The sequence below is a fragment of the Megascapheus bottae genome, chromosome 5 (genome assembly GCF_031878675.1).
Source record: "Megascapheus bottae isolate mThoBot1 chromosome 5, mThoBot2.hap1, whole genome shotgun sequence".
Lineage (NCBI taxonomy): Eukaryota > Metazoa > Chordata > Mammalia > Rodentia > Geomyidae > Megascapheus > Megascapheus bottae.
The window spans coordinates 7,412,783-7,433,861 of NC_143513.1; the positions used below are offsets into that span (position 1 = coordinate 7,412,783).

The 21,079-nt window shown below is 41.7% G+C and overlaps 1 protein-coding gene and 1 long non-coding RNA gene across 2 annotated transcripts in view; one reads left to right on the forward strand and one right to left on the reverse strand.

The window, feature by feature from the left end:
• Hecw1 (HECT, C2 and WW domain containing E3 ubiquitin protein ligase 1) overlaps positions 1-14,454 on the forward strand; it is a 277,245-nt gene extending 262,791 nt beyond the window's left edge. The window contains exons 26-29 of the mRNA XM_090332620.1: positions 1,822-1,968; positions 4,374-4,488; positions 5,161-5,359; positions 10,285-14,454. Coding sequence (XP_090188746.1) covers positions 1,822-1,968; positions 4,374-4,488; positions 5,161-5,359; positions 10,285-10,396 — 573 coding nt within the window. The 3' untranslated portion in view covers positions 10,397-14,454. The remainder of the gene's footprint in view (positions 1-1,821; positions 1,969-4,373; positions 4,489-5,160; positions 5,360-10,284) is intronic.
• A 370-nt stretch (positions 14,455-14,824) lies between these two features.
• On the reverse strand, positions 14,825-18,389 carry LOC150062787 (uncharacterized). The gene is made up of 3 exons (XR_016535491.1): positions 18,315-18,389; positions 16,928-16,956; positions 14,825-14,901 (listed from the first exon to the last, which is right to left on the reverse strand). It is a non-coding gene; the product is annotated as an uncharacterized LOC150062787 (long non-coding RNA).
• Between the last annotated feature and the right edge of the window lie 2,690 nt (positions 18,390-21,079).

Sequence of the window (21,079 nt, forward strand, 5' to 3'; positions counted from 1 at the left end):
ATTTACATGGTGCCAAGCCCAGAATGTGTGATCCTCGGTAATGGGTTGTGGTGAGACTGAAGTTAGAATATTCTACAAGTATCTTACCTGAAATGTGGGGTTGAATGTTGGATCTGTCTGTGGGAGTGACCCCCTCTCCACTACCCGTCACCAGATCCCACTCTAACACCCCATTTCAGTCAAGAAATAGATCTTGAATGGATCCTAAGAAAAAGTCAAAATTCATTTGTACTTCTTTTTGTAGAAGCACAACTCCAAAGAGTATCCTCATTCATAACTGGAAAAGAATATTCCTTTCTACAACTCTAGGGATTATAGTTAAATATGCTTAAGACTATGTTATTCATTGGCTTGTTCTACCCATTTATAGGTGCTCGTTGAATAGTTAAAGTGTGCTATGCCTTTGGAAATGAGCGCTTTTATCACACCTTTCTTAAAATCTCCACAAAAGAAAGTAAATGGGTAAAATAGACACAATGATTTGAAGATTGTATTAAGATACCTGGATAGTCATCTTTTTTTAGTAGGTCATGGGGCTTGAACTCCTGGCGTGGGTGTGTTGTCCCTGAGCTTCTTTGTGCTCAAGGCTAGAGTTCTAACAATTGAGCCACAGCATCAGTTCCTGGATAATCATCTTAAAATGGCTAAGTTAGATTCTTAACGTATCTTGTAACACTGACGTAAATTCCAACTAAATCAGAAACCTGAATAAATGGGAAAACATACAACAAGGTAGACATTTTAATTTTAATATTTCAACAGGGAATAGTACTAGAAATATTTCATAAACTCTCCAAGTCATAAAAGATTGGCATAGTTCAATAAAAAGCATTTTTAAAAATTCTGCATGGCAAAATGCACCATAAATATGGCAATCCTGTCATAATAGTTAGTGCAACAGAAGACATAACACAGACAAAAGAAGAGATCCCATAGGTTAATTAGAAATGGTGAGCCAACAGCCCAATGGAAAAATAGCAAAAATGTATAGATAACCTCCAGAAAAGAAATAAGAGGAAGCACTCAACCTCACTCACTCTTGATTTTAAGCAATATAAAGCTACAATTATGTGCCAAGTTTCCTTATTACAATGTCGAGACTCAGTGAGATGAACGTGTCATTGATTTTTAAGAGCTGGAGTAGAGAAACAGTGACACCTGCACACAGTAGGTGGTGGTGGTTTTCTCTGTGACTGGTTCCTTGGGGATAGCTGTCCACATTTTAAATCACATGCCTTTGGCTCACCTAAGTGAGAGAAGGTATGTCTAGGCTATGTGTCGACACCTCTGTTTCAATAGCTGTTCCCACAGTGTCGTGCACACACTGCACATTCTGCTCAGATAAGGGACAACCTGGAACATTTGATTTTTTTAATTATATTTTTCTTGCTTTTGAGGAGTTACCATTCAACAGTTCTGTGCATCTATATCAACATCACCTCTTGCATCACTCTCCCTCATCCCTCTCAGTCCCGCCCACCCACTCGATCTTTCCTTGAACGAATAAGTTTGCCTTCTCCTCCACCCTTCCTCCCTTCATTTGTCTTCTTTCACCCATTACACCTTTTGAGTTATAGAAACATGTTTCTTTCTTCTAGAACAAACACTGTAGCTCATCCCAGGTGCCTAAGAACCTACTTCAAATAACCTAAGCTTTCCTAGTGATTTCCAGAAAGGGACAAAGTATGAAGGGCGAGAGGTGACCATGTCACACTGCATAAAGAGGAATTCTCATGTGGTCATCCTCTTTCAAATCAAAGTGGCTCCTTGGGAGACAGGCAGAAATCGACAGCCATCATAAACACTGTGTTCCCCCTCAAGGTAACGGAGAGGGAGTTGAAGTCTGGAGGTGCCAACACCCAGGTGACAGAGAAGAACAAGAAGGAGTACATCGAGAGGATGGTGAAGTGGCGTGTGGAGCGGGGAGTGGTGCAGCAGGCTGAGGCCCTGGTGCGGGGCTTCTACGAGGTGAGGCCTCCGTGGGCTTGAGGAAGGCAGGCCTCCTCCCTCTGCCTCCCCAGAGCTTTGTCTTAGGGTCTCTGCTCCTCCAGGCTCCTTGAACACCAGCAAGTCAGTCTGTGAGATCAGAAAGGAGCAAGGCAGGCAAAGAACTCAGCTCTCCTTCCCCAAATGCAAGGAAGGCCTAGTTGGGGTGGGAAACCTTCCTCTTAGTGGAAATTACTCTCAGAACTCTGAAAATGGTGTGGCCCTGCTATACCAGACACAGAAACACCCAGTCTCTCTTATCAAGGCATGTGCAGCTGGGATTTCCTTTGGCTAACTGAAACAACAACAAACCTGAAAGGAGGCATTAGGAGATCATGTCCACTCTCAGCACATTTTAATTTTGTGAGAGCATAACTTAATGCCACATAATGTTTGCTGAACCACAAATGGAGGAGACAGGACAAGGGCAACTACTAAGTTTCCTATGCATAAAGGTGATGCTCTGAGCCAAGCATTGGTGACTCACAGTCAATCCCAGGAAGCAGAGATCTGAGGATCATGATTTGAAGCCAGCCTGGGCAGGAAATTCCATGAAACTCTTATCTCCAATAAACTACTCAGAAAAAGTTGGAAGTATCACAGTGGCTCAAGTGGTAAAGTGCTAGCCTTGAGTAAAAAGAAATTCAAGGGCAGTGCCTAGGCCCTGAGTTCAAGCCCCAGGACTGACAAAAAAATAATAATGACACACTTTGCCAGCTTAGATATAAGAGGATGACCTGGTGCTGGTATCTCATGCCTGTTATCCAAGGTACTCAGGAGGCTGACATCTAAGAATTGTAGTTCTAAGCCAACCTGGGAGGAAAAGCCTTTGAGATTTATATCTTCCACACAAAAAGCAGAAGTGGAGCTGTGATTCAAGTGGTAGAGCACTAGCTTTGAGCAAAGAAGCTCAGGGACACTGCCAGGCCCTGAGTTCAAGCTCCAGGAAGAAAGGAAAGAGAAAGAGGGGAAGGAAGGAAGGAAGGAAGGAAGGAAGGAAGGAAGGAAGGAAGGAAGGAAGAGAGGGAAGGAAGGAAGGAAGGAAGGAAGGAAGGAAGGAAGGAAGGAAGGAAGGAAGAGAGGGAAGGAAGGAAGGAAGGAAGGAAGGAGGGAGGAGGGAGGGAGGGAGGGAGGGAGGGAGGGAGGGAGGAAGGAAGAGGCTGTGAAGTGTTTTCCTATGGCTTGGAAGCTTCTCTCCCCCTGTCAGGATGGACAGGAACATGGGCCAGTGTCCATCTACCACTTGTTTGATTAAAGAAGGCATTGTGGCAGACACAGCTTGAGGCTGGCAGTTTGGAAGGGTATGAAAAGCACAGAGCTTCAATAAACACTTCCTTGTGGATCTTTAAAAGGAGGAGGAATGGAAAGCACTAGTGACTCACACCTGTCACCCTAGCTCCACAGGAGGCAGAGATCTAAGGATCTCAGTTTGAAGCCAGCCTAGGCAGAAAAGCCCCCATGAGACTCTTATTTTCAATTAAAAACTAGAAGTGGCACTGTGGCTCAAGTGATACAGCACTAGAGAGGCTCAGGGACAGCACCCAGGTCCTGAGTTCAAGCCCCACAACTGACAGAAAAAAAAGGAAGAATGAAGCAAGGAGAGAAAGGAAAGAAAGCCCAGTAATTTTAGTATTCCATGCCCCAGCTTTGGAATGAGTCATAATTATATGTATATATTAAGTAGAGCAAAAGCTGATTTGTTGGCCTTTTGGCATTTCAAACCCCATGTTTTGTGAAAACTTAAGTGCAGCTACAGAAAGTAAAGCCAGGTTCCTTGGGAGCATCCCTGTCAGAGGCGTGTAGAGAAAAGCTCAGGCTCTTTATTTTCTTTATTTTTGTCTCCACCTGGGAAAGGTTACATTCTAAAATGTTTAACTCCATGGCTGGCTTCATCCATCTGGACTGCTGTGATAAAATGCTACACATTGGGTAGCTCATACACAAAGAAATCTATTCCTTAGTTTTAAAGGCTGGGATATCCTAGCTCAGTCCACTAGCAGATTCCATGTCTGAAAGGGCAGTATTTTCTGAGTCACACACAGCTGCTTCTCGCCATGTAGTCACATAGTGAACGAGACCAGGACTCTCCTTCAGGCCTCTTTGATAAGGGCCCTAACCTCACTTATGAGGGCACCCCTAACCCAGTCACCTCTCACCATGCTGACAGCAAAGATTGCCATAGAGAAATGGGGCCAGGAACATAAATATTCACATGGTGGACTGCAATTGGTTGGATCTAAATTCAGAAGTGATTGCATGTGATGGGGGGGGGAAGAAAAAGGAAAAGAGAACCCACAAGAAATTGTAAAGGATGCTCAGTTTCCCAATCTAAAAGGAGAATAGTTCATGCACACCTGGGCTGAGTGCCAAATCTGTCTGTATTTCAGGTGGTCGATTCCAGACTTGTCTCAGTGTTTGATGCCAGGGAACTGGAGCTGGTGATAGCGGGGACTGCAGAGATTGACCTGAATGACTGGCGGAACAACACAGAGTACCGGGGAGGTGAGCTGACATTGGTGATGGTCTCTGGGCTTTGAATATTTCTTTCGCTGTTAGTGAATCATTTATCCGGACAGATCCCTCTGAGCTCACTCTCCCCATCCGTGCTCTGGGAGAATCGGTGTGTCTCACGTGAGTCCAACATGTGTCAGCATAGGCCTGGCCTGAAAAACAACTGTGAAATGGGGCAGAATTTCCTTTTGAGGGAAAAATGGCTGGGGGAACCCTGAGCCATCAGCCAGTTTGCTGTTCATCATCCTCCTTGTTCATGTTCCAGACTCTCCCACGACAAGTGAGACACCAGAACAACTAGAGCCTGATAAGATGTTACAGTCATGGAAGGTCTGTCTTAGCCAAGCCTCTTCAATCCTTGTCTTCATTTACATAAGACAAGAATAGTCCAGGGAAGTGTCCCAATTGTTTAAATAGAAAGCAAACGTCTCCTAGGACATGTCTCAGAATATAAACTCCTTTCATACAATGGCGATTTGGTTTTAAAACCTGACCTAGTTTAGTTGCCCCAGTGGTTTTAGACCTACCTATCTAAGGGCCCTGATTAGCAAAATCAGAAGACCAAAGCCGCTGTTCGGTTAACGCACTGTTGAGTTCTCTCCCTGGGACTGCTTTGTTCTTTTTCCCAAATCCTCTCTTCCTCCCTGTCCTTGTTCCCATCAGGTTATCATGATGGGCATCTTGTGATCCGCTGGTTCTGGGCTGCCGTGGAACACTTCAATAACGAGCAGAGACTAAGGTTGCTTCAGTTTGTAACGGGGACCTCGAGTGTGCCCTACGAAGGCTTTGCAGCCCTCAGAGGAAGCAACGGACTTCGGCGCTTCTGCATCGAGAAATGGGGGAAAATCACATCTCTCCCCAGGTACAGAGCTCCTACCAACCTTCAGGAAAGCCAGGGGGCAAAGCATTTTAATTTAGGTGATCATCCTTTGTAATGGAATCTTTGCTTGTCACTCCAAATTTTTATTAGTCAGAGTTATAAATGAGGTTTCCCTGAAATTTGGGAGGGCAACACATCTTTATATCTTTAGTGACTTTTTGATGATTGATGACATCTGAGTCGCAATATCTTGGTGTCCAGGCTCATCATGGAACACTTTCTAATTCATGCGGTAGTCTAGCTTAATTTCAAAAGGAATTTAACCTGGAGAGGTGGACAGCAAGAGCATGAATCAAAAATGCTGGTAGTGCCGGGTACCTGTGGCTCACCCCTGTAATCCCAGCTAACTCAGTAGGCTGAGACTTGGGGATCACAGTTCAAAGCCAGCCTGGGCAACAGAGTCTGTAAACTGTTATCTCCAGTAAACTACCAAAAAGCCGGCTGGGGAGTGACAGAGCACTAGTAAAAGAGTTCATGGAAAACACTCAGGCCCTGAATTCAAGTCCTAGGAATCACACACACACAACACACACACACACACACACAATACCGGAAGCTCAGAATAACCCCTCCAGCATCATAATGTATACCTACATCATACCCACTGGAAATTCCATATTGATGTGTGCATCATTTTCTCTCTGAGTTTTAAACTCTGTGAGGATGAGATCATGTAACTCCCTGAGTCTCTGTAGTAATTTCTGTGCAGTAGTGTATCAAAACACATTGGGAAATGAATGCAGAAAAGGAGACATTGGTCTTGAGAAAGTTTTACAGGCTCAATTCTCTGTGCCTTGACGTTTGATCCCAGCACATCCAAGGACCTCTCCCTGCCACTCTGACTAGCAGTTGTGAAAACAGGTCTGCATAGGTAATAGAGTAATCAATATTGCCTCAACAAACAGAAGACAGTGGTCCTCACGATCTTCTTCTGGTATTTCCTAATTCTAAAAGAAGTGCTTGTTGAATTCAGAATTATTTCTGTGTAGCCTCATGCTGTTAATCAGCCTCCCATTTCTGTAACAAATACATGAGATAAATAAGCTTGAAAAGAGGAAAAGTGTATTTGGATTCACAGTTTTGGAAGTTTCGTCCTGGTACTATTTGTCGCACTTGCTTTGGGTCTGAATAGGACAAAACGCGCATGGCAGGAGGAGGCTCACCAACATGGGGGAAAAACTGGAGAAAGAATGATAGAGACTCCATATGTCTTTTGAGGTCAAGATCCTCCCAGAGGGCCCCCACTCTTAAGTGATGGACTTTTAGTCATAGCTTCCCATGTGGGGACCATGCCTTCAACACATGGCTTTTTGAGGCATTGTTCCAGACCCTAATCACAACCCAACCCAACTGTTTTTGCTAAATCCTTATCATGCAAAGATATACTTACTGGTCTATAGTTCTCATGGAACCTTCTGGCGTCCTGTGCACATCTGATATTGGTAAGTACTAGTGGCATTGGGGTACCCAGTTCTCAGAGTCGGCCCTCACTTGGGTCAGTAGCAGAACCTTAGCTCAACTGCCTGGTCTCATCAAGAGCTGAGTTTAAAAAGTGGCACTGTGAGTTGGGCACAGTGGCTCATGCCTGTAATCCTAGCTACTCAGGAGGCTGAGATCTGAGAATTGCGGTTCAAAGCCAGCCCAGGCACTAAAGACCATGAAACTCTTATCTTCAATTAACCACCAGAAAACCGGAAGTGGTATTGATGGCTCAAATGGTAGGGCAGTAGCCTTGAGCTGAAGAGCTCAGGGACAGCACCCAGGCCCATAGTTCAAGCCCCAGGATCAACAACAACAACAACAAAAAGAAAAATTGGCTCTGTGGCTCAAGTGGTAGAGCACTAGCCTTGAGTTGAAGAGCTCAGGGACAGCACCCAGGCCCAGAGTTCAAGCCCTGTGAGGGACAGCAACAACAAAAAGATAAAATAGCACTGTGGCTCAAGTGGTAGAACACTAGCCTTGAGCTGAAGAGCTAAGGGACAATGACCAAGCCCAGAGTTCAAGCTCCACAACCAACACGGGGCGGGAGGGTGGGAAAGGGTGATGAATTTGAATTTACTAAACTAGGTCCGCCAAGAGAATAAGAAGACAGTTTCCAGTCATCTGCTTCAATGAGAGATTTCTAGACTGTTGACATCAACAGAGTGGAATTTGACATGGTGGCATTGAAAAAGATCCTTGAGGAGTTTCAAAACACCACTTATGAGATGAGGGTGATTCACTTAGCTAGTAAGCCATGTGAAAAAAAGACCAGGGTCTTAAGTCACCACAAATATGACCCAGTTCCTAAAATCATTATTACAATGATGGTTGCATTAATAAGAGACTCTTGGGATGATTCAGAGGGTTATGAAAGGCATTTATGTGTATTCTCTGATCCATCTACCCAGCAACCCTCTAAGGTGCACACAACACATATTATTATCTCTATTTTACAAGTGAGAAAACTGGGGCTCTGAAGGACTAGCTGGCTTTCCCAAGGCAATAAAGCTGCTCAGGGATCTGAAGAGTGGTCTTCCACATCTGGTTCCATGGCTCACTCAACTGCTTCACACTGATCTGGCCACTCTTGGTGCAGTGCACAGGCAATGAGGTCAGCAAATGCTCTATGCTGTCCAAGCCAGGCCTGGAGGGTGGTGATGTCAGGCCTGGAGGAATGCTTGAACCAGTGGTGACTTGGTTATATTCATTCATACTCCATGAGACAAAGTAGAATTCACCTAGAGGAGTTAGCCAAGGCTACTGGTAAATGTAACAGAAGGAACTATTAAAGAAGCACTGGCATCGAGAACAAGTTTTGTCTGCTAATGTCTTTGGTTTATGCCTCCAGATTCTCTCTTCTGGAATTAATTTAGTTCTTTCTAACTTGTGAAATTTTTCTTTCTATGCACAAGAGCTGTTAAAATGATCAGTGGAAGGAAACCAGGATATCTGCTCACATCTTACTCCTATTTCTCCTATTTCCAAGAGCACACCTGGGATTTTCCTGCCCCACTTAACTTGATTAGCCATGGCCCCATGTGTATTTGTGTTCTAATTTCAGAAGTCTGGAACATTGAGGGAAAAAAAACGCTGTGATCGTGGTCCTATTTAGTTTACTGACTTTGTTTTGCCTGTCTTTCAAACCCACTAGTGTTATTTCAATTATTTTCTTTGGACGTGAACTTGAATCTTAGATAATGATCACAGATATCTCAGATACTCTATTTTTATATTTCCTACCAGGCAATTCCTATGACCTAAGGCTAAATACTCTACTGTTCTGTGCCTGTCCTATGGACTAGAAAGTAGTGGGGAATAGTTCTTTGTCCCCCCAAAACAATGAGGAGGCTGTTACCACGAGGCAGAATGGATGGATGGTGGGAAGACAACATACCAGCATCCTCCCAGATTCTCCCAGTGCAGGAAATTCCACTTCCCCATTGCCTCTTCTCTCCTTCCTTATCCAACACATAGTCTCACTTATATAAATTTTATTTAAAGATGTAAACAAGATACAATTTCCTGAGAGAGTTTATAATCAAAAGAAGCCCATCTTGGGGCTTGAATTTAGGCCCTGGGCACTGTCCTTGGACATTTTTGCTCAAGGCTAGTGCTCTACCATTTGAACCACAGTGCCACTTCCGGCTTTTTCTGTGTATGTGGTATCTAGGAATCAAACTCAGGGCTGTGTAAATGCTAAGTAAGCACTCTATTACTAGGCTACACTCCCAGCCCAGTCCTTGAGTTTTCGCAAGGCTAGCACTCTACCATTTGAGCCACTGCACCACTTTCAGCTTTTTCTGTGTATATGGTACGTAGAGATCAAACCCAAGGCTTCGTGCAAACTAGGCAAGCATGCTACCACTAGACCACGCTCTCTGCCCCAAAGAAGAATTTTACCCAGTGACATTCTAAGGGAAAGAGTTTAGTTTGGTTTTGTGATTCTGTGAAGTCCTTTTCTGTGTATCTTAGAATGTTGCAACCCAATTGGAGCACACTATTAGACAGGTATTTGCCTTTCTCCCTCCTTTTGGTACACAGATCTGCAATCACAAAGGAAGCCATCAGCCAGGATACGAGGCTCCAGGGAAGCCATGGTGTGCTGAGTCTGTCACTCACTGCTGGAAACCCATAGTGGGGATTTCTAGCCTGGGTGTTAGCAGCCTGGCTATTCCCTGGTCAAGGGCAGACCCTGGCATGTATGGGCTTATAAAATGAAACACATACCAAGTAAGAAAGACCTAGGGCGGTGGTATGAAGATGCCCAAGGAATGAGGAAGGGCTGTCTCACAAAGCTCAGGTGTGCTTAGAGAGGCTGTGCTTAGGGTCTAGGTGGAGCATGTTCTGTTGCAGCAAAGGATTCAGGTTTGTCTCCAGATTACACCTGAGATAAATGAAGAAGTGGAACTCAGAATTTTCAAACAGAGAGAGCAAGGGGAAGGGTGACATTATCCAAAATGAAACGTACTCATTTCCTGACTTATGTAACTACAACCCCCTCTGTACATCCTTTGTTTTAACAATAAAAAATCAGAAAGGAAAAGGAATTCCAGGACAGTGTTGATACATGTAGTTTCCAGAGACCCGGAACTCAGACCTAGACAAGGACACATTGGAATTTAAATCCTTTTAATAGTGATATTTCTACATCCTTCCCTTTGTCTAAGTTCATATTTGAATTGTAAAACCAGGCTGATAGCATAGAGTTTATTGCTATTTTCTGTTTGTATTACAGTTGGCTTACAAATGCCAGCTCCTTATGTTTCCCTGTTTTACAACCCCCCCCCCCACCAACCAGTCTATTCCCATCTAGACAGCCATTGTCATTTGCAGTGTATTAGGGATTGCCCTAAACCATGTTCCTGCTCACTCAAAGTCATAGCTATATCCAGAACTCACTGATCTTCTCCCCCCTCCCCATTCAGGGCCCACACATGCTTCAACCGACTGGACCTTCCACCATATCCCTCATACTCCATGTTGTATGAGAAGCTATTAACAGCTGTAGAAGAAACCAGCACGTTTGGACTTGAATAAGGAAATGGAGCCTCGCCCAACTTTATCCTGGCCTATGACATCACCCATTTCCTCTCTCTCCCTTTATCAACATTCCTTTGGTTTTGGTATTCCATGATTTTTTTTTTTGCTTTTTTTAATTTTCAAACCAAATCAGGATTAACAAAAGCTGTGCATGAAGAACTGCCTTCTTCTAAGATCTAACCTTCAGGCTTCTCTCCTCTGTTTCCAATGAACTGCTAGCCTGTATGCAATATTTAAACAACAACAAACAAAACAAAGAGCTGTCTCAAGGTCTGTTCCTATCTCCACATACCTCCATTACTAACAATGAAATATGAATGCAAGTTACGCTGCACTCGAGCAAATGGCAATCGATGTTTACGTCCATTTCTATCATGTAGGGGAAGTTCTGAGCTGTAAGCAGTCCAAGCTTTTATATGCACACGTCTTCTGAGCAGAACGACCATTTTAGTTTAATAATTTCTAACAATCAACTCCAGACCTAGGAGCCAATCAACTCTTTATCTCCCACTCTACCTCCCCTCCCCCCCCCCCAGCCGCCCCACGCATTCTATCCATCCAAAGGACCGCAGTGGCAAGACTGAAATTTTTTCTACACTTGACTCATGATTCCTAGGTGGCGTCAGTCCTATGAGCTTGGACTAGCCTAGACATATGGTGCAAATATGACACTTCCAACAATTCACAGCAGCAAGCAAAGCACGTCCTGCTGATACAAAGCAGGGCATCCCAAAGGTTGTGGGGACCCAGGGCTCGACTTGAGTTCAGAGAAGTCTAGGTGCTCCCATAGGGAGCACCCACCACATCAGAAGCACAAACTTGTGCGCATGTCCAAGAAGGAAACCTCCCTTTGACTGATGTAACCTAAAGGATGAGACTTCAACCCCCATTATGTTGAATGTGGTCAACAGAAGAAAGGAAAAGACATATTGCATTCATTTGAACATTCAAATTGTGTATTGTTTTCGTTCACTCTAGCTATTGTTTTCACGTACAGACACACACAGACACACAAATGTACAGATAATTTCATGATTTGTATTAAAGTCAAATTTATGTACTTGGCAGAAAAACTTTCTTGTTATCTTTGATATTGATTTTTTTCCTTGTACTTTTTTCTCCTTACTTATTTATTTTTTAACCATGATGCTCAAGTTCCTTCACATCTGACTGTCCCCCAGGGACCACAGTAACTAAGAAGCTGCAGAGAGCGATGGTGCTTGTTAGGGATCAAGGGCAATATGTACTTCTTTATCCATAGCATCCTCAAAGGCACGTCGATGTGTGTCCAAATAAATACCCAAGTTCTGTTAGCATTCAGCAATGTAATATCTCAGAAAATCACTGATGGTGTTGTTTTTTTTTTAGAAAAACAGTTGTAGGCTTCCAAAACAGCCTGCAATATTGATTATATTTGAGATAAACCTAACCATAATGGTCAGTGGCTATTTTTGTAAACTTGTATCCATGTTGTCAGAAATGTGTCTTAAATGAAAGTGTTTTTCTTCACTGGGAAAAGAGTTAGATACCCAACTATTTAAATATCACCTTGTGCTTCAAGTATATTAAAACAAGGAAAAAAGGTAAGGCAAAGTTAATTTTAGATGATGTTACGTCTTGTAGCTCAGTATACCAGTTTGTGTCTGGATAGTGCATTGTTTAGGTTGCTGGCACTCCTGAATAAAATATTTTCATGGGGGTAATTATTTATAATACCAGCAATTCTTGTGGCATAAAGTGTTTGATGTCAAGCAGAGGATCTATTAAGAGACATAATCATCAGCTGTTGTCTAAAAAGAGTTATAAGATGGGATGGAATACGTAAGGTACAGGATATAGAACTTGAAGGCCAGGTAAAATTCAGTACACATCCCACTATCAGAAAAGTAATGGATTCCAATGAAGCTGTTATTTATGAAATTGGTATCTAAGAATTATACGAATCATTTTTATCATATCCATAGCTTTTATAATTGTCTAATTTGTCTAACACATAGACGAATTTGGTGTTGATACATATAAATACCAATTCAAGCACTCAATCCCTTTTGTTGTGTATGTGTCAGGCATTGCCAAGGATGACAGCTCACAAGAGATGAAGGTGTCTGTATTGGAGAACTTTCCAATTTATATCAATATTAATTCATATTAATTACATCATATTCTACCAATATGCAAAAGAACAAATTATTTTAGGATTTATAGTGGATTAAAACTTGAGCATAAAGAGCTTTTCAACCTATTTTCACTGTCAGCCACCCCTAGACATATCTCAGCAAGGCGTGAGCAGTGGGGTGACTGTACAAGTGCCATGAGGAGATGCTGTCACCAAAGTTACCTGGGAGAAGGGGACACTTGCTTAATGGAATCTCAGCATTCTATTTCATCTTCACATAGGTGAAGAGAATCAAAGCCAAGAGGAGCTCAGAAGCTAGTCATGGAAAATCCTTTTTACTTCACAGATAAGCTGATTTTTAAATTCTATATAATTTCATTATATGTGTGTGTGTGTGTGTGTGTGTGTGTGTGTGTAGAACTAAATTTTACTATTATTCGTACTAAGTGGAAATGGGATCCATCTCAAATAATGTAATTCAGTGGCTAAGACTGATCTATTCAATACTACATTTTTTTGAAATTAAAACATGAGTTTATTCCATAAGATAATTATAAAAATTATCACTATCTTGGGCACGAGAGGCTCATGTCAGTAATCCCAGTTATTCATGAGGCTGAGATCCGAAGATCTTGGTTCAAAGGCTGCCCAACCAGGAAAGTCCATGAGATTCTTATCTCTGATTAACCACTAAAACCCAGAAGTGAAGTTGTGGCTCAAGTGATTAGAGTACAGGCCTTGAGCAAAATGAGCTCAGAGCTAGTACCCTGTGCATGAGTTCATGCCCTGGGACTGGAAAAATACATTCATACATACATAATATATACATACACACATAAAAGCAAGTATCTTATAAGCCACAATTCCCCACAAGAAGACCTTTTTAGTCTAGTTTTAGTAAGAGTACAATACCCTCCACTGGAACACAAATGAGAACAGTGAGGAGAAAGTGCATGTCACAATTTTGAAAAAATGCATTCAAAGTGCTATAAGGTGTCAGTAATAACCAATCCCATGAATATAACAACCATTTTACTCTATGATATTACCATGTAAAATCTTTCAAATAGAAACTGAGTCAGCAGAGTCAGAAATGTGGATCTATGAATTCTTTGTGACATCTTCCTATGTGTAAAAATTGGTAAAAATCGTGAATTCTTTTTTACTACAACACACACACACAGGCACACACGCGCACGCACACACAAAACTCCTAGATGATGAGAAAATAAGGAGAGAAGTGATATTCTCCCAGATTTTAGACATCCCATCTTTAAATCCTTTCCCTTACACTACATGGCCATATGTCCTTTAGGAGTGTGGCAATCCAAGGAGTTGAGCTTTCCAGGACAGTTCTGGTGTGACTCCAACCTCTCCATGTGTCAGGCAGGCCATATGCCTGAAATCTGGATTCTGAAAATTTTTCTTAATGGCTACCAAGGTTTTCCCAGTCAAGAAGAAACACTTTCAAGGGAAAGTAGTTAGAACTTTACATAACAAATGTGGTGCTTTATTATTATCATTATTCTGTATTTTGGTGTTCATTATGAAAATTACTGCAATATTATCATCATAAAAATCTGGAATGGATGTTCCAATTCTCACAAGGTTTAAAAGAGAAAGTGTTCTTTTCCTGTTAGTGACATGTAGTCCCTTTGTTCTAGTAGAAAAAAAAAACAAAAGGTGCCTAGAGGTAGTGTATAGAGTAAATATTGTTCCATTAGCCTATTTCCTGCAGCTTCCAATTTATCTAAAGAAATGTCTGTAACATTTTGTTAAAATAAACAAACAAACAAGTCTTTGTTCTAGTCCACAGCAGGAGAAGCCCACATGACTGGGCTGATTTTGCTTACATCGACAAGAGAAATGTCACGTGATTCTCAGGCCCCGCTTTCTCTTCATCACACACCTCCAAGGAATGTCAATAAACTCACTTTGGTATGGCACTGTGTATGCTCTTTATTGCAAAGGGAAGTGGAGGGCAATCTGGACCTTGCCTGTGCTTCTGCTTATTATCAAGATGAAAATGCACAGATGGCTACAGGAAGCCAACCCCAGAAGTAAATCATTTCTCCAGGACTCTTAGAATAGGGTCACGAACCCATAAACAAAGGAACAAGAGTGCACCTGTTAGGCCTCCCTGCAAACCACGTGGGCTTCAGTTTTCATGTGTCCTTCCTGTAGGAACAAGTTGATATTGGCTGATACAAAATCCTCCTCAATGTCAGAGTGACCATCGCACACACCTACCGAGCCCAATCATGTGACTTCTACTGCACAATCAGGAGCTGATTTATTCTTTGTTTGATGGCTAGCTGGAGATACAAGGCTCAGAGACTTTTCTGCCCTGGCTGGCTTCAAACCACGGTCCTCAGATATCAGCCTCCTGAATAGACAAAATTATATGTGTAAGCCACCGGCACCTAGCATAATTTTGATATTGTTATAAATATGCTGAGATTGCTTCAGACTTTTGTCTTTGGGCATAAGAGAAAATTTTTCCTAGACTATAATTTACAGAGAGGGAGAGGTTATATTATTTAATTTTAATCTGGTCACTATTCTGGAATCAAGATTAGAGTTTTGGAGCTTCTGTTTTCTCTGGCTGCATTTTTTTTTCATAGAGTATACTTACACTCATTAATTATACACTATAAGAGGAAAAAGATGACATGCTCATCTTTCATTCAAGATGTGGTTAAAATATGATTACAGAAGTAGGTTCTCTAGCCAGATAAACAGAGGCCATCAGAGAAGATGGGACTGACTCTATCAGTGCACATGAGTCATTGATTTTCTAAGTTAGGCCTCAATACTTTTGCCTAAATGTTTTCTCTTGGAGCTTTAAGAATCTGAGACAAAGAGAACTTACTTGCTCAGGGCTTTGCTGCTTTATCCTGGGAGGCTAAAGGATATCTTGTCACAATATCCCCCTCCTCCCCTCTCCCCCTCTCTTTTTCCCTCTCCTTCTCTTCCTCTCCCTCTTCCCCTCTCTGCCTCCAATCTCAAGAACGTGGATGAATGTTTTTCTTGTTTGTTTTGGTTTTTTGTTGTTTTGTTAAAATAGATCTCCCACACATACCTGATCTAGGACTTAGAGATCTTGCACCAAAAAGAAAGCTTCTCTCAAACTCCTCATCTAATGTGCCAGCAATTCCAATTGTCCCAACCTTGAAGTTGCATTCTCTTATACAAGTTCCAGTACCGCTTTCTTATCCAAGTCATAGATTTCTACTTTACACAGTGATTTCCTACATTGTCGTGACAATCTCCTAATATGCCGTTCTGAACCCAGTTTCTCCCCCACCCTCAGTCCACCCTCCATGCATTGTCAGAGTAATCTGCAAAACCTCAGTTAATCATGCCACTCTCCAGTACAACCCTTCCCGTGGTCTCCCATCAGCTGGTAAACCCTTCAGAACATGACCCTTGGCCTCCTGTCCTCTAACCTCTTTCCCCCACTCCCCCACCCCCAAGATTCTTGTTCACAGTCTAGAGTTCCTCCTCTTAAACCACTCCTCTTGGATGCATAGGCATGGCTTTTTGCCCCAAATCACTTAGATGCAGTGTCTTTATCTCTAGATGTAGTAACAGAGATTACCAACCCAACAGACCTAAAATACAGCCTCTAGTCTCTCCCTATTTTCTTTTCTTGCTTCATGCTTTTTTCCTTCAATCAATTAATGTGTCAATCTCATCCAGAGTATTAAAAAGAAATACATGAGAGTCAGGCATCGTGCCAGTAATCCTAGCTCCTCAGGAGACTGAGATCTGAGGATGACAATTCGAAGTCAGCCCAGATAGAAAAGTCCCTTGAGACTCTTATCTCCAATGAACCACTCAGAAACTGGCATGGCACTATGGTTCAAGTGGTAGAGATCTAGCCTTGAACACAAAAAGGCTCAGGGAGAGCACCTATTTTAAGACTTATTATTGCTCAGGCCCTGTCTTCTAAAAGGTGATGTCAAAGTAATCAAATTTAATCCCCAACCAAATTTAAGGAGAATTTTTGTAGAAATTGACCAACAGATTCTAAAATGTGTATGGAAGTTCAGAGAAGCTAGAAAAGACATACAAATAGTGAAAAAGGACAAAGCTGAAAGGCTGAATGTATTTGTTTTCAATACTGACTATGGGTCTATATTGATCAGTGCCTAAAAAAGTTTCTTTTTTTTCTCATATATTTTTATTATAATTAATAGAGGGATTATACTTATATTTGCCAGATAGAAGGAGCATTACTTTACACACATTGATACCCCTTCTCATGTTTTTGTCCCATGGGGAAAAAAAGCTATTTTCTCATATAAATTCTAAAAACTCATCCCTGAGAGACTGGAGTCCAACCCTCACATTTCATCTAAAGAGGAATTGTGGAACAAGAACCTGCAGCTCAATGGTAGTACACTCACCTGGTGTGTGGCAGGCCCTGGGTTTGATCCTTGGCACCATCAAAATAAAAAAGTTAAATTAAAAGTTAAAAGACACGTATATGTCTACAGAAGTATTTTGAGCAGTTTCCTATGATGATAAAAAATAATCTACACTGTCCAATATGGCAGTGTTGATATATCACATTTAACTACTGGACATTTTTTGTATTTTATTGTTGGGATAATGCATACAGAGGTTACAGTTACATTCGCCAGGTAGTGGGTACATTACTTCTCAAACCTTGATACCCTTCTCATGTTTTGTCCCCTTTTCCCTTCCTTCGCCCCCTCCCAGTCATCTTGTTTTCCCACTTCCCTTCCCTATTTCAAATAAACAAATAAGTATATCTACAGAATACCAGGTGAGAAAGTCAGATATAGTAACCACATGAGATTAACCATAAGTGGAAAAAAAGAGAAAAGAAATAACGTCACATAGTACATTAAGAACAATAATCACAAAGGTAAACCTCTTGTTTCCATAGCCTACAGTTCATTTCATTAATTTCATTCTGTATGACCAAATAAACATAGCTTTTGAGCTACTGTGATCCTCTGCTAGGACATCCCTAGATGTGTACTATCTACTGGGCTTTTGAAATATGGATAGGGTACTAAAGAATTTAATTGTCATGAAATTAAGTGTAATTGAAATAGCTACAGATAACTAGTGGCTATATACAGAATAGCAAAGGAACCTGGCACTGGTGACTCATACCTGTAGTCCTACCTATTCAGAAGGCTGAGATCTCAGGATCATGGTTCAAAGCTAGCCTGTTCAGGAAAGTCTGTAAAACTCATCTTCAATACACTATTCAAAAAAAGTCAGAAACGGTGCTGTGGCTCAAGTGTCTTGAGCAAAAGAAGCTCAAGGACAGCTCTAAGGCCCTGCGTTCACGCCCCAGAACTGGCACCAAGGGGGAAGAAAAAACTAAAAACAAAAAACAGAATAGCAAAGGAATAGACAGTCCAGAAAGAGAACAAAAATATTCAGTGAGGGGTCGGGATTTTGGCCTAGTGGTAGAGTGCTTGCCTAGCATGCATGAAGAACTATGTTCTATTCCTTGGCACCACATACATAGAAAAAAAGCTGGAAGTGGTGCTGTGGCTTAAGGGTAGAGCTCTAACCTTGAGAAAAGTTCAAGGACAGTGCTCAGGCCCTGAGCTCAAGCCCCACAACTGGCAAAAAAAAATTCAGTGAAATAAATTAACTGGGCAGCTATCTTTATCCAAATTAAGTATCTGTTGTGGATCCACTGGACTGGTTAATAGTTTAAAACTCAGACAAAGCAACAAATTGGTAAGGACATGGAGCAACTTAAAGCTTTATACATTACTGATAGAAGTGTAAAATGCTATAACTTACTTTCAAAAGTACATGTTCAATGTCCTCTGAAACGTTAAAGAAGCCAGGTACTGTGGTACAAGCCTTAATTCTAGCTACTTGGGAGGTAGATATCAGAAGGTGATGATTCAAGACCAGCCTCAGCCTAAAAGTTTAAGAGACTCCAACTCAGTCACTGGCCAGCCTCACAAGGCCTCTTTTGTCGTTGTATATACACATACATATAATAAATATCGACATACACATAATATACATAGATATACACATAGACATAGACATTCTAGTGGTTCTGATTCTCTGGAGAACTCTAATCCAGCATATTATACTATATCCTCCTATTTCCTTTCTTAATCCGATGAATAAATCAGAAGCCCTATGCAAAATTTTGACCTGGAAATACATTCTTCAACCTTTCAAAGTTATTGGCTTATCATGTCCCTGGAGCTGTATGTTAACACGGGATGGTTGTGCCATGGAATGTTCTTTTGGCATCTGCTTCCCACTCAGCTGTCTGGGCATTTCAATTTTACTTCAGAATAAATCTCCTCACCAGGGTTATTGTGTATAGCTCCCAGAATAATCCTGCCATCCTTTCAAATGTCATGTTTGTTTAGAAAGGGCCAAAGGGCAAAGAGAAAGTGAGAAGACTGCACAAGCTGCTATTTTCTCAGAGAAATTCTGAAAACTCATCCCTGAGAGACTGGAGTCTCCAGGCTCACATTTCATCTAAAGGTGAGTTGTGGCACAAGAACCTGTAGTGTAAAACAACTATTTTTTCTTTTTTTCATGTAATTTTTATTGTAATTAATAGAAGGGTTACATTACAACTATTTTTTTTCTTTCACACAGCAGATGTCAAAGGAAATGATGGTGTTTAGCTGAACTACTAATGTCACAAATGAGCTTTTCCTTTAAGAGCTGAATATAAGAAGCTAATCTTTTTAAAAGAGGAATAGCGGAATAAGGAAGCTTTAACTTGTCATTGAACAATGAGCCCAGTTCTCATCAGGGAAGGGAGGAGTAGGGAGAAATCGGGTGGGTATGCCTGAAATAATCATAGGTCTCCCTGTGTTTATAGGACAAATACAGCTTTTGTATGCAAGGAAAAACTTTCAGAATAGTTTATTTTGATTTGTTATAAGAGCTAGGTGCTAAGAATCACATATTGTAATCCTATCTTCTTGAAGGCTGAGATCTGACGATCCTGGTTCATAGTCTCCCTGGGCAAGCAAATCTGAGAGAAATCTCCAATCAACCAGCAAAAATTCAGAAGTACAGGACAGGTTTGGTTCAAGTGGTAGAGCTCCAGTTTTGAATGAAAGGGAAAAAAATCAAACAAGTGAGAGTATTCAGCCCTTTATTCAAGCCCTAGTACTCTCTTTCTCCCCCCTCCCTGTCTCTGTCTCTCTGTCTCTCCCTCTGTCTCTATCTGTCTTTCTGCCTCTCTCTCTCTCTCTCTCTCTCTCTCTCTCTCTCTCTCTCTCTCTCTCTCTCTCTCTCTCTCTCTCTCTCTTTCTCTCTCTCTTTCACACACACACACACAATCAACTAAGGGTATTTGAAAAATACAGGAAACATGAAAAAATTTCACAAAATTCACATCAAGACAGGATAGATGGGGAAGAAAGTCATGAGAAACAGAAACCAGGGATTGAAACATAAACTTATCAGTTAGCTGGGCATGGTGGCTCATGTCTGTGATCCTAGCTACTCAGGAGGCTGAGATCTAGGGATCTTGGTTCAAAGCCAGCCTGGGCACTAAAGACCATGAGACTCATATCTCTAATTAACCACTAGAAACCTGGGAGAGGGGCTGAGGCTCAAGGGGTAAAGCGGTAGCCTTGAGCTGAAGAGCTCAGGGACAGCACCGAGGCCCAGAGTCCAAGCCCCACAATGACAAAAACAAACAAACAAACAAAACAACAACAACAAAAAAACTTATTAATGACCAGTTGCTAGTGACTCCTGCTTGTTATCTTAGCTACTCAGGAGATTGACATCTAGAGGATTATAGTTTGAAGACAGCCAGGGCAGAAAAGTCTATGAGACTCCATCTCCAATTTACTAGCAAAAATGCTGGGCTGGGGGAATGGCTCAGGTGGTGGAACATCAGCTGACCAAGCAAGCCTAGCTAGTTTATGGCCTTAGTGAGCTCTGATTAAATGCACACAGGCATTGTTTTCTTTGCATTATGCTTCCCCTTCACTACTAAGCAGCAACATGCAGTTTGAATGAAAAATAAATAAAAAGAAAAAAAACATGGCCTTCTCCTCTAATTTTTGTTCGCTTGCCCAAATGATCACTACAGTGTCAAATCTGAGCTAGACCAGCTTCAAGAAAGATACTCAGCCTGAGGGAAACACACTTGGTAAAACAACGTCTGATGTTTGCTCACAGAAAGGTTTGCAAAGAACAAGCAATATCTCTTGAAGTACATCTGCCTTAAAGAGGATCTGGCTGGTGCTGGCAGTTCAAGCTACTAGCTACTCAGGAAGCTGAAACCTGAAAATTGCAGTTCAAAACCAGCTTTGGCAAAAAAAAAAGTCCCTGAGACTCTTATCTCCAATTAACCATCAGAAATGGTGCTGTAGCTCAAAGGGTAGTAAACTAGCCTTGAGTAGAAGAACTCAGGGACAGCACCTACACCCTAAGTTCAAGCCCCATGACTGATCAGCCCTTTCCTACTCCCCCCAGAAAAGAACAGCTGATAAAACCCATTCTTTATTTAAAGGGATACTAAGGGAAAGCAGACGTCTATGTTGGTGTGACCCACATGTAGTGAGCTG